At 42.6% G+C, this 13,133-nt stretch overlaps 1 protein-coding gene across 3 annotated transcripts in view; it reads right to left on the minus strand.

Annotated features, from left to right (window-relative positions):
* GALK2 (galactokinase 2) overlaps positions 1-13,133 on the minus strand; it is an 89,709-nt gene that overhangs the window by 69,838 nt on the left and 6,738 nt on the right. For all 3 annotated transcript variants that reach the window (XM_059714650.1, XM_006278158.4, XM_014605983.3), the window contains exons 2-4: positions 12,775-12,863; positions 10,411-10,534; positions 2,222-2,312 (exon numbers count right to left, since the gene is read on the minus strand). In XM_059714650.1, the coding sequence (XP_059570633.1) occupies positions 2,222-2,312; positions 10,411-10,534; positions 12,775-12,863 (304 nt within the window). The remainder of the gene's footprint in view (positions 1-2,221; positions 2,313-10,410; positions 10,535-12,774; positions 12,864-13,133) is intronic.

Raw genomic sequence — 13,133 nt, forward strand, 5'->3', positions numbered from 1 at the left:
GATTTTTCACAATCATGTAAATGAATTAGAAGAATGGCTCCTGCTGATTTGCAATTACACTTAAGCTCCTTATTAGACCTGATCAGGATTTTTAAAGACTTTTTAAATTAGAAAGTAGCTAATCATCTACTCTGGAAGTCTTCAGAGGAAAAAGTTGCTTTTGACCCATTCCCCTTTTGAAAAAAATTTGGAAAAAAGCTTTGAAAGTGTTGAAATGTCCCTTCTCACCATTTTTAAATCAATACCTTCATTTTTTTTCATTTAGGATTACTTTTCTTTTAAAAAATTAAGTACATTTAAGTGTGGCAGTGAAGCACCACCACAGGCTCCTGAAGGGGAGAGAGTAAATCCCATGGGCCCCGTGCCCCGGGAGCAGACCCCTGGTAGGGATGACTCGCCTCCCGCAGGGCAGCTGAAACAGGAGCCGCAACCGTGGCCACAGCCACATGAACCAGCGTTACACCGGCTGTTTAATCAGCTGTTTCTGGCACAGGAAACAGTTGGACCAATCCCAGCAGCTGTACCGGCTGCTGCAGGAAAGTTTAAAAGCCCCACCGGAACTAGGGCGGGGAGAGAGCTGGAGAAGGAGGACGTGGGCCAGCAGCTCACTGGCGTGCTGTGGCTCCAGAGCGGGAAGCAAGTGACACAGCCTACGCAATTCCCGCAGGCAACACCAGGGAGATCTTTAAGCCCCCTGCCGGAGGCAAAGCAGGGGCATCCCTCCAGCTCCTGGTGGAAGCGGAGGCCGAGGAGGCAGGGGAGTTCCTTGTAGACAGCAGGAGGGAGGAAGCATTTGAGCCCCTTGGAGGAGGCAGGGGTAGAGGAGACAGCTCTGCAGCCCTCTTCTCCTCAGGGGAATATTTTTTTTGAATTAAGATAAACCCTGAGAAGGGGGAAAAAGCCACCACAACCAAGAAAGCAGGCCCTGGGCCACCCTACAGGGCCGAAGATCATTACTGATAGACATCCACCCAGTTGGCGAGTGGATGGGGTGTAGGGGAGGCAGAGCCCCGTGGAACGTTGCACCAAACAACCGTAAGTACTGCCGGCTGTTGGGAGAGCTCCCCGGGAAGATCTCCACTGGGAAAAAAGCCATCTCCTAGTTGTTTTTTTCATCAAAGCTGTGGCAGGTGAGTTGAGGGAAGGGGCTACACCCCGACAGGCCGGGCGGCATGAAGGGCGCAAAACACCACATTAAGTTTTAAAAATTTTTAAGGTAAAAAAAATTACGCTTACAAACTTGTCAAAATAGTGCTCTGATGGACCCAATCTAAATATTTTTTTCAGATGTTCAGTTCACAAAGAATTCATGATTCTTTTTATCCCAATTCAAAATTCTTATCGGATTAGGAAACTTTCCTACCAAGCTCTACTTTTAGTTTATATAAGAACTTCTGAAAATCCCAAATAAAAACAAAACATTAAAAAACACATCTCTAATAACTTACAGTAGACTATTGAAGTTGAAAGTCCCTTAAATCTAATGTACAATGTCTGCTTTATGCAGTTTACTTCTTTTACATATTTCTTCCGCCTTAAATGAGCAATAAAATAGGTTAGTATAACTACCAATTCTCATGCATTACCTGCATGTGTGTTTCCAATATTCTTGAGAATTACTTAATTTAAAAATGCTTTCCCTGGGGAAAAAAAATCATTTTAGATTCCGTTTATCAAACCCTCAGACCTATTTAAAGTGTGTGTTCTATGTTCTGCAGTCTCCTTTTAACTTTAAAATAGAAGAATGTAAACCAGAAACAAACTATGAGCTTGACCATGACCTCACTGACATTGTTCTGTATAATATTTTTTTCAAAAGTGTGATGTAAGTCCAGGAAGAGCACACACCAACTGCTGAAACTTCCTTAGCCTGACGAAGGGTTTTTGAACCCGAAAGCTTGCTTAATAACTATTCTCCAACTATTTGGGTTGGTCTAATAAAAGATATCAAATTCACCCAAGGAACCTTGTCTGCCTATGTAAGTCGAGTGTTTTTACAATAATTTCCACACAAAACAAATAACAAATTCAACTTTTAAAAGAAACATAAAGTACTTTACTTAAAAATCTACAAATTATGGTAATAAAACATTTATGAGGTATATGAGTAAAACTGTCATATTAAACTTATTATGATATATTTATTATAATATACAAATCATATTGTAATCTCAAACATTGGCTCTCAATAGGATATGTGCATTAAACAAATTTGCTTTACCTGAATTCCTTTCAATCCACATAAGAAGTAGTTGTGCCACAGAGGTTTTGTTTGGTTAATCTGAATGTTATTAACGCTAGTACTGAAATCCCTGCAAAGAAGTAATGTGAGATGTAATAATAGTAAATTTAGTTAGTTAAAAAAAATATAGCTTACTGCTGCCACCTGCTGATGAAATTGCAGCATTAACATTTTATCCTGAACGTTTTTCCAATACACTACGTATTGCCTTCTATTTCTCTGTCTCTACTTCCATCTTATGGATCATAAATTCTAAAAGCTTGTTAAACAGAGGCATAGCTAATAGGTCCAACTTATTATAAAACAAGTTATACAAAAATATGTTTGTGGCTTTTTTAAAATTCTGTTGGAAACAGCTCACGGGGAAACAGCTTTTAAAACATGCAAACAAAATGCACTTTTTACATTTGCAAGCCAAATATTGTAGCATTGCAGTAGAAACATCAGCACCTGAAAAAGAAGATGACTCCTAATCAGATGAATGATTACAAAAATAGTAAGACTAGTTAGGCTACTATCTGGAAGCACTCAGCTTGCAGTAATCAATCCCATCTTAGTCTCACTCGCAGATACATGGTAAAGCAGTGGAGTCAAATGTATAGCTTGCAGGTTGAATCTGGCCTGCAAAGCCACTCTGTCCCATCCACTGAGCTACCAGCGGGCCACTAGAAGGCAGGGGATGTGGTTAGGGAAGTGGCCTGCAGCTGAATCCAGGGGACTCAGAGCTCGGTGGACATGGCGATCAGCGGCAGGAAGACAACAGACCCTGGTTGTCCTCTGGATGCCTTTCCTGTTGTCAGCGCCTCGGCCCTACCTCTCTAGCTGCTGGCCCCTGCCACATGCCCCGTGCCGGAGTCGGAGCTCCTGCTGTGGCACAGGGGTTGAGGTGGCAGTAGCTCCATCTCTGGCAATGAGACACACAACAGACTAGAGCTGACGCTGAGTGCCCTGGGTTGGGGCTGGAGGTACTGCTGCCACCGCTTCCTCACACCCTGTGCTCAGTCCAACCTGCAAGGAGCCCCATAGTTCAGATCTGGCTTGAGGCACAAAGTGAGTTTGACACTACTGTGTTAATATATATACATGAAAATCTATGACCATGTCCTCCTTTAGAAAAGATTTCAAGCTAGGTCTGCTCAGAAATTCCAAACACAGATGACTGCAAGACCAAGAGAGGATGAAGGCAGATGGACATAAAGGCTAGGTTCAAACATTCAAAACGCTCAAGGGGAAATTGATCTAAGCTATGCGGGTTTTTGTAAGCAGCATAATTTAGATCAGTAGCAAACAGAACACACATTTGCCTGGGGAAGGGGGGAGCCAATCTTAAACCATTTTCTCCCATTTTTTAACCAGTCTACATGTGCCAAACTCCTGTTATGGGTATAGATTGGTTTTGTGTGCTGAACTTCTGTTTCGTTATGGGTACAGACTGGTTTCCGATCACTTATACCAATAAAAGTATAATATCTGTACCTGGCCAAAGAGGTAGTTAGTGTGGGACAAGGGAAGGCAGTAGAAAAAGAAAAAACAGACAGGCTGTGTAAGATCCTGGAAGTGAAGACAAAGAGGTCTCATGGGATACAGGGAACAAGGGGAGAGACCGGGGAAAGGATTTGAAATGGGACAGATTTAACAAATATGAGGAGGCGAGTAACAAAACTACAGGTGCCAATTTAAGAGGGGACACCAGTTTGGCAACCCTGGGGAACCTGCACCAAACAGCCTGCTACTGGAGGCCACTCCCCAGCCCAAGCCACTGGGGTGGAGGGAGCCCAGATATAGCAGGTAAAACTCTGGCCCCCGCTTAGCTCTTCCCCAACACTCCACCACTGGCATAACTTCCGTCCTGCTCTGCCCAGTGCACTAAAGGAGCTTGCTATGCCTCTGTTGGAGGTACATGGGGCAAGATGTCTAATTTGAAGACAACTGGCCAAGGAGGATTCCATCAGAAGAATAACATTTTATTTGTATTTGTACATCACCTAGTCCTAGCTCATGTCTAGGATTCCTGGGCACTGTGTTAATATAAAGAATTATAATACATCTCTGTTAAGCAGCACTAAAGATTGTTATGAGAGGGGAAGGATATAAAAAGGGTAATATAATTCCCTTTCAAGAGATATGAGATGAACTTTAAGGCTAGGGACAGATGTTCAGAAAGTCAGGGCCTGAACTGATTCAATCTTTGCAGGTTAGTTTAACCTGCCTTGATTGAACCAATTTGCAAGTGAATAGACATTCATGAAATGTAGGCACATGCCTGCAGTGGCTCAGGCCAGGAGCCCGGGTGTGGGGGTTACAAGAGCAGCCCTCAGCTGCAGGGAAGCTGTGCTGGGAAAATGTGGCCAGCCCTGGCAGTAGCTTGGAGTGAACTGGCCAGGAAGGGAGTTTAATTCCCCTCGCTTGCACTCCGGGACACCGTGACAGAGTGCAGCCATCATCAGGGTTACATCTGCTTCACCACTCCTTGGGCGAAGCCAGAGGCCGGCCGGTATGACTCCCTTAAGCTGGGAGGCAGAGAGGGGTTATTCCTCTGCACTGAGGGGAACCGCAGTGGGGTCTGCTCGCCCCGACCACCGCTACCAGTGGGATAAGCCCCCTCCGCCAGAGGCAGAAGGGAAATGTCCCCCTCCCTGCCCTGCCCCCCACCTAAGGGGGCCATGTCAGCCAGCCTCTGGCCATGCCCTGTTCCTGCCCCTGGAGCAGCAAGGGGGGAGTGAACCTGATGGCTGCAGCCCCTGTCACGGTGTCCCAGAGTGCGAGCCTCTTCCTGGTGGGGGGGCCGCTCTCTGGACAGAGCAGGGCAGGGAAAGCTGCTACGGAGTATGTGGGGTGAGCATCAGTGTCAGCACTAAAAGAACTTGGGGGCTTTGGCCCCCTCCAAGCCCCAGTGTTGCCGCTCGCCCCACGCAGTCTGCTGTAGCTCTGACCCTCCGATTGCAGACCCCACACTGGGAAGAGGCTCATGCTCCCCGGATACCAGGATGGGGGCAGCTGCCCCCTCTCCACTCCAGCAGCAGAGTTGGGGGCCCAGCCAGAGGCCAGCTGCCAGAGCCCCTTAGGCAAAGGGGCAGGGGGGGGTTATTTCCCCTTCCCTCTGGCCTCTGGCAGACGGAACAAAGCAGGGGCTTATCCCACTGCTCAGCCTGCACAGGGAGCAAGTGACACTGGTGGCAGTCAGGGCAGGCAGACCCCGGCTACAGTCCTCTGGGAGTAGAGCAGGGAATAACCCCCGTCTCTGCCCCTTCTGCTCAGGGGCCATGCCTGCCAGCATCTGGCCATGGCCTGACCCCACCACTGTAGCAGAGAGGGGGAAGCCCCAGGCGGACCCTGGCTCAGGTTGTACTGGTGTGACAGAGTGGGGAATTAAACCCCCTCCCTGGCCAATTCACTCCAAGCTACTGCCAGGGCTGGCCACGCCCCTGCCGCTGGAGCAGCCAGCAGAGAAATGTAGGTCTGCACCAGTGGGATGGGGGGGGAATAAGCCTCTTCCCTGCTCCCTTCCGGGGCCAGCATCTGGCCAGGCCCCCGCCCCTGCCTGTCCCTGCTCCAGCTAGGGGGCAGGGGTGCAGGGCCAGCCCTGCTCTGCTGGAGCAGATCACCCAGCCCAAAGAGCATGCCAGGATGCTGCGGGACTGTGGTTTAACTTAAACCAGGACAGGGTCTGGGACAGAAGTTGCATAAACCAGTTTGAGCTCAATCAGTTAAGTCTGATACTACATTCAACCAGGTTTATCTCAAACTGGTTTTGGCCACTTTGAAACTGGTTTATGTGCAGTGAACTTATGATCTGTTTCAGGTTTAAAGCAGTTTCTGATCACTTAAACTGGTTTATGTGTAATGTCTGTCCCTCGCCTAAGGCACTGCACAGCCTAGATTCTAATTCCAATCCAGTTCACTACCAGTAGCAAGACTGCTTTTAGTAATTAAAGAAAGCAAAATGCAAATTTTAAAATCAAGGAATTCCTTTCCCTACATCAAGAGCTATGATCTGGGCTTTAAAAAGTGTTCCAAGTTGTCTTGTGACAGTCACTAGGACAAATAAATACAGCCTGATCCTGTAAGAAGAAAATCAACTACAAAGTGCTGAATGTCTTCTACTCCCATTTACCAACAGTGAGAGCTCAGAATCTGCAAATCCAGCAACTGTGAAGTAACCACAAAAAAACCATGGAGTGATAGAGCTAGGGCATTTATAATGTGCTCCAGGAGTTGTGGGGGGTAGCACTTTAACTAGAGCGGCTCTGAGAGCTGCTCTTATTAAAGTGCCCATAGCATCACAGTATCAGCATCTCCACACTGAAAAATGGTGGGGGCGGTTGCTTTAACTAAAGCTCATCAAATGAGCTTTAGTTGAAGTGATGACTGTAGTTAAAGCGTAATTACCATGCTCCAGGTGACACTATTAATTGAGTCTGCTCTGACAGGCTGTAATTACAGCCTGCCAGAGCAGCCTCATACACATATATAGGTGCCCATAGTGCCTAATCTAGATTTGAAAACATCTTAGTACCTTCCTAACTCTGTTGTTGGTGAAGTCCAAGACTGCTGGGAATACTTTGATTGTGCAGAATATCTCCTCTGCAAGCTGATTCTTATTAACAATAATTTTTCTTAGTAATAGACACCCAAACATGGAAGCACCCCTATTCCTATTCAAAACAGCACTTATTTAAGATGTGTAAATGTTGTCCTGAACATGGACAGGGCGTAAGGGAAGTGAAAGACTAACAAAAAAGGTCTTATCCCTTTAAATGTGCATAACAATTTCATTTTAGAGCTTTATCTGCTCTTCCAAACCTTGATCAAGGCTTTCTTTATCATTACTTTTGATCTGCTTGCTGAAGCATATTTGAATTTTCCGTTTTGAACTGGTAAAATCTTTACCATGGTTATTTACAGACTGTAATTCCAATAGTAACTTTTCCTACTGATGTATTTTGAACCTCCAAATATAAATTTTGAAGGTACAAAAGATAATCTTTGGAATATTTTGTTTCTCATTTAATTAAAGTGTCCTAAATCTGAATACTGCTACAGGAATTATTGCTCCAGATAAATATTGTGGTTTCCTATCCCAATGATGTCCACACATTGCATTTTTCTGTACAATGAGTACATGCATAAGAAAGTGTGCTATCATTTAGAAACTGGAGTTAATCTGCATCACTAAACAGGACATGACTGGGTCTAGCTGATGCTGGTTCTGCAATGGTAGGTCAGCACAAGAAGTACTCAGGAGGTCAGGAAGGGCTAATGAAGGTTATTCAAGCATTATGACAAACTAGATTTCTTAAAGTACAATCTACTATGATAGGGTGCAGCCTCTGGACTCCTCAGAGGCATTTTGGCTAACACCACAAAATCTTTTCTAGGGGCTTTAAGGGAAGCGATGATCTATTATCCTTGCGTAGGCTGCAAATTATGCTTCTCAAACTGGTTTAGAAATGGCCAACACATTTTTTTTTTTTTACTGGCTTAGCCATCTACACTAATGGTGTGATAGTCTTACCAAAATAGTTGAACTAGTATAAGCTCTTCATTTGGCAATGTATATTTCTAGCCTGATACATCACATATTCTCAGGTGTGAATTTTAAATGCTTATACTGTGTCTACTTGGAGCTACCTTTCTTTCTGCTCTTCAATCTCATAACCTGAACTTTCCTTCCTAATTACTCTTTAGGCCTTCTAGCTATATGCCAAACTACCTCAGTCTGCTCCCGCTCAGCTTTTCTTCTATTGTTGTCAGATCCCTATTTTCTCACATGAACTTTCTTGATAACTCCCTAGATCTACCACAGTATCGTCATGAGTACAGATCAAATAAAAAAGAAAAATTCATAACCAGGAGGCTGCAATATTTTTATTTAACTGAGATCAAAAAGGAGGTAGTTTGGTCATGAGTCGAACTGGTAGGGTCTGAGGGAATGTCCTACTACCTCAAAATGTCCCAAAACTGTCAAGAAGTATCTGTTGATTGTCAAGGGGGTGTGCCCTAGAAAGCAGTTTTTCCCTTGCTCTATTCCCTTTGCATTCATCTGTGACATGCAAAAACTTCAGAAGCTTCATCTCAGTTGCATGTTCTCTCCCCCTCAATGAGCTGCTCCATATTGTATAAATAATTAAATATTCAGTGGGTCAGAAAGTGAGAATGGCAGAGTAAGATTTCAGCCTGAGTCTTCTGCACCACAAGGTACCCCTAACCACTGGTTTACTGGAATATTTAATTTCTCTGTCATACCTTTAAAAAAATGTAAAAGGTCTAATTTTCCATTCTGATGCAAAATAAAAAGCAATCTTTAAAATGCTTATGTGCAGGGTACCTTCAGGGCCCTAACTAGAGGCAGCACACTATAATGAAAAGTAATGTATGCATATACGCGTAGATGAACAAAATGAACGGAAGCATTATAATGAAATCATTATATATGTTTGTTATGGTGTACCCAAATGAGCTGTCTTATTTATTTAGATATTATCCATGCCCATGTTCAACTGTTAGTATCAGCTATCCTGTTGAGGGCACAAGTTGACCAAATGAATTTTTACCTCTTTAATTCTTGAAGACATTGCCTAACAAAGAATGCTTTTTTTTTTTTTTTTTCCTTTTCAAAGAATGCTTGGGAAACTTTACCTTTGCTGCAAGGCTAGACATGAGAATTCATGTGCATGTGTATCAGGTAGTGAGGTGTTTTTATGAGAAGTGATTATCTGATTTATATTCCTTCTCTCCTTCACTGCTATTTAATCCTTGTTTTTTCTGGACAATTTGGCTCGTTATCACAGTACTCTGTCAGTTTGTCAACTGAAGTTTCAATCTGCTACCTGACATTTAAGAGCAGTCAGCTAATGACTGATTTTTTTCAATACAAGGCTTTCATAACTGCCATGAGACGGATAATCAGCTAGCTGTTATTATTCTGAAGTATTTCCCAGAACACTCCTCAAAGTGTTTTATCAAGATAGTCTCTACACTTACATTCTTAACTACAATGCATTAGGCTAGTGAGGAGTAGCCTTGAGGACCTGAAAGTTGAACAGTTCTTGAATGGGCTTTTAGTCCAACCGAAATCAAAGGGCACTTTGTTACATGAGAAGCTTTTAAGATCTGAGAAGGTGACTCTTTACAACCTGTTCTCTGTTATGTCTTTCCCATAAGTTAAAACAAACTCTAAGTGAAAGAGGCTTGCAACAGTATGAAACATTTCAGCAGTATGTAAAATCAAAGATGAACTAGGGAAGGAGTAAAACTACTGGGGCTTGTGGTTAAAGCCTTGTTAGCAAAGGTCACATGCTTTTCATTCACCACAAGCATAGGCCCTAGTGCTGTTACAGATTGGAAGAAGATAAAGCAAGTTAAAGGCAATTGTTGATATATAAAGCCTCAGAAGCATTGAAAGATATACTCCGTTTTGATGAACTATGTGGATATATTTTGGCTTTACTTATAACTAGGAGAGTTTCTTCAGTAAAGCAGAGATGCTATCTGCTGTATTCAGAAAGCTTACCTTCTAGGCCTAAACCATATGGTTCCAAATTGAAGCCAACAAAGCTATAAAATCTACTGAACATGCATGCAATTTTAATTCAAGAGCTATATCTAGGTTTAATTAACTTTAATTACTTTAACAAAAACTCATTTAGGTTATTTGATGTGCCAAGCTCTGGCTCAGACAGTCAGGTCTCACAGCGCTTTTATTTTCTGCCACCCTTTCAGATACAACCAAATGTAAATGCTTTTCTAATTGAGAGAGATCCCATTCATTTATATGGCCCTGGTCACATACCATCTGAATTTCAGGAGACTGCTGATGACTGTAGACAACAGGCCTAATTTAAATCTGGAATTTAAAATTCCAGATTCTCAACAGCTAAACCTTCAGTGAAAATATTTCTAAAGTCCATAGAGATCTTGAGAGAAGTGGTATGTGAGGGGAAACTTAAACAAAGAGGTGAAGAAAAATAGTAGATCTGGCCTTTTGGGCCAGGATAGGCAGTATAATTAGTAGCAATGATATTCCATCCAGTGAGGTAATATACTATTGTATGCATTTAATTTGCAACCATATCATTTTGTATTGTTAGCCTGCTAGAGATCACAAGAGCTCACTTATATTACAATTATCATATAAATTAGCATAAAATAACAAGTATCATACTTACAAGTACAAAGGGTTTGTATTCGCCAGTTGGATAACTTGAGTTTTTACAGGTTCCACCATTATAAGTATATCTTGTTCTACAGCCATAGGTAACACTGCATACCCGCAGTAATCTATATGCTCTCCTAAAAATGAGCAGAATTCCAGCATTTTTTAATAATGCTTGTTATAATCAGCTGTACCAGAAAAAATATGCTCAATTCTAAATGCCAGAGGCACCAAGTACATGGGGGCCTGAGGGCCCAGCACCCTCACCCACCTCGGGAAGGGGCTGGCACCTAAAATGTGTAAAACTTTCCACATCTCCATCATCTTAGCCCCCAGCCAGCAAAAATAAAAGTTGGCACCTATGCTAAAGGCTATTACAGAAATGCAAATTTCTTAATAGTCTACATTGTAAAATATGTACACTACAACTCTACTTATTTCATTAATTTTAGTGGATGTCTTCTCCACTTTTTAAACTCTATATTAGTGCAAAATAGTTTAACATTTCTCCAGGGATATTGTCTACTACATCACTTTTTAAAATGTTATGTTCTTTAACATAGTTACATGAAATCATAGACTTAGAAAAAGATTGTTGACTAGTAGTTAGAACAAGGAAACTAATTGTGCTTCATATGTAACTAATAAAACTAGCAAAATAAGCAAATTAAATAATTTTCATTAAGTGGTAGCAAATATGCAGTGCAGAAAAATGCAATGCATGATGCCCCTTCTTGTGACATTCTCAACTGCTCTTGGATGACTCATTAGCCAGTGAATCAGGCTTATGCAGGAATTTTGTGTCAAACTATTCCTGGACTTTTTCCAATAAATAATAATAATAATGATATTTAATCACCCTTAATACAGTTATTCACAAGATACAAAATGACATTTAAAAAGAAAATGGACACAGTATGTACCCATCTCTTAGTAATAATTTTCAGTTAGCATCTGTTCCCCACTCTGATTATCTTACAGAAAACCATAGGAAAAATTACAATTGACTGCACACAGACTAATTTATTTGTAATGTGTATTTGTAATGATTCCTTTCACTGAGAAAGTCATCTGATCAGCTGGATCACATTTTAATTGTTTGGGGATCTGTTACCTAAGAAAGGGTATGATCATAAAAAGATAAATGCCAGAAGGAAGCTGTAAAACAAACTTGTGAAATAAATAACTACACCATACCCCTAGACCTGAAATGGACCTGAAATTAGCTATTCTAATCACTCTGGGCACAACTGTGTAGCACATCTGCAGAATGAGAGAGAGGGGATTGCAGGAAATGATGTCTTACTTTTATCAAAGTGTAATACTCAGTGCCTGAAGACATGCTGGGTCTGAAGATTTAAACCGAGGTACTGAGAAAAATACAGACTAATTTCATGAACCCATCTTAGAGATATCTTCTGGTAGGGTTACCATACGCCCAGGTTCTCCCAGACATGTCCTCTTTTTAAATCCTTCGATCTCCATCTAGTCAGTTTTAAAATTTTTTTTAAATATACTCAAATGTCAGGATTTTGCTCTGCTCACCTTCATAGTTTTTCCTGGCACCTCCCTGCTTGCCCTAGGAAGGAGCAGGTGAGGTCCCTTCCCCTCCAGCAGGGGAAGGGGGTGGGGGGGCCTTCAGGGGCAGCAGGGAACTGCATGGCTGACCTAATGGCACTGCAGCCAGTGCCTATGGTCATAGAGGCAGGGCTGGTAGGAGCAGGGGGCTGTGGTTTGGGAGTGAGCGGCACCAGCAGGGCTGTGGGGGCTCTGGCTTGGGAGTGAGGGGCACCGGGGATGGGGTGGAGGGGGGGGACAGACAGACGACAGGGCATTGGGAGGGCAGGGCACTGGCAGCACCAGGGAGTTGCTGTTCAGGAGTGAGGGGCACCAGCAAGGATGTGGAGGCTGCAGGTTGGGAGGGAGGGGCTCCAGCATAGCCCAGGGCAGCAGGGTTCTGTAGTTTGGGCGTGAGTGGTACTGGCAGGGCTGGGATCTATGGGTCAGGAATGAGGGGCAGCAGCAGGGCTAGAGTCCTCTTTTTTGGAACTGGAAATATGGTAACCCTATTTTCAGTGAATCCACCATCTCCCACTTACCTTATACTGCGCGATACAAATAGCTCTTGGGAAATGCACCCTAAATCCAACGAGGCAAGATACTTAAATTTGTAAGCTGACTTTATTCAAAACAACACTTAAAATATTAAGACAAGCATGTTGCAAAGTTCTGTCTTCTCCCCATGTATGACTTTATCAAGCATTGACTCTTTCTCTGACAACCCCCAAGAACAAACAAATAATCAAAACCAACAAAATGAATCTATGTCCCCATGATGCAAGATAAAATAAAATCAAAAGAATAATATGCCTCTTACCTATTAAGTTGACTCGTCCTGGTGCACGAACATAAAACTTGGGAGCTGATCCAAATTTGGAAATAAACATCTCCTTCATCTTCAGCAGTCTAGAAGGAACATTGGAATGCTTTAGAAGGAATAAAGCTAGGTAGAATACAGAAAATCCACACCCCAAAATTAGTCCTTAAAGTAACGTGGCTCCAACTCCATTGAAGTCGATGAAGGCATTCTTTACAACAACAGCTAAATGTAACCTATTTTTTGCTGTCGTTGTTACCTTGATTTGTAAAGATAAAGAGTGGGGTAGACTAGTAAGAAAGTTTTAAAACAATTACTTGTTAAAACAGGTTTAAAACAATTCTTGTTTTAAAATACAA

This window comes from Alligator mississippiensis, chromosome 11 (genome assembly GCF_030867095.1).
Source record: "Alligator mississippiensis isolate rAllMis1 chromosome 11, rAllMis1, whole genome shotgun sequence".
In the NCBI taxonomy this organism is placed as follows: Eukaryota; Metazoa; Chordata; order Crocodylia; family Alligatoridae; genus Alligator; species Alligator mississippiensis.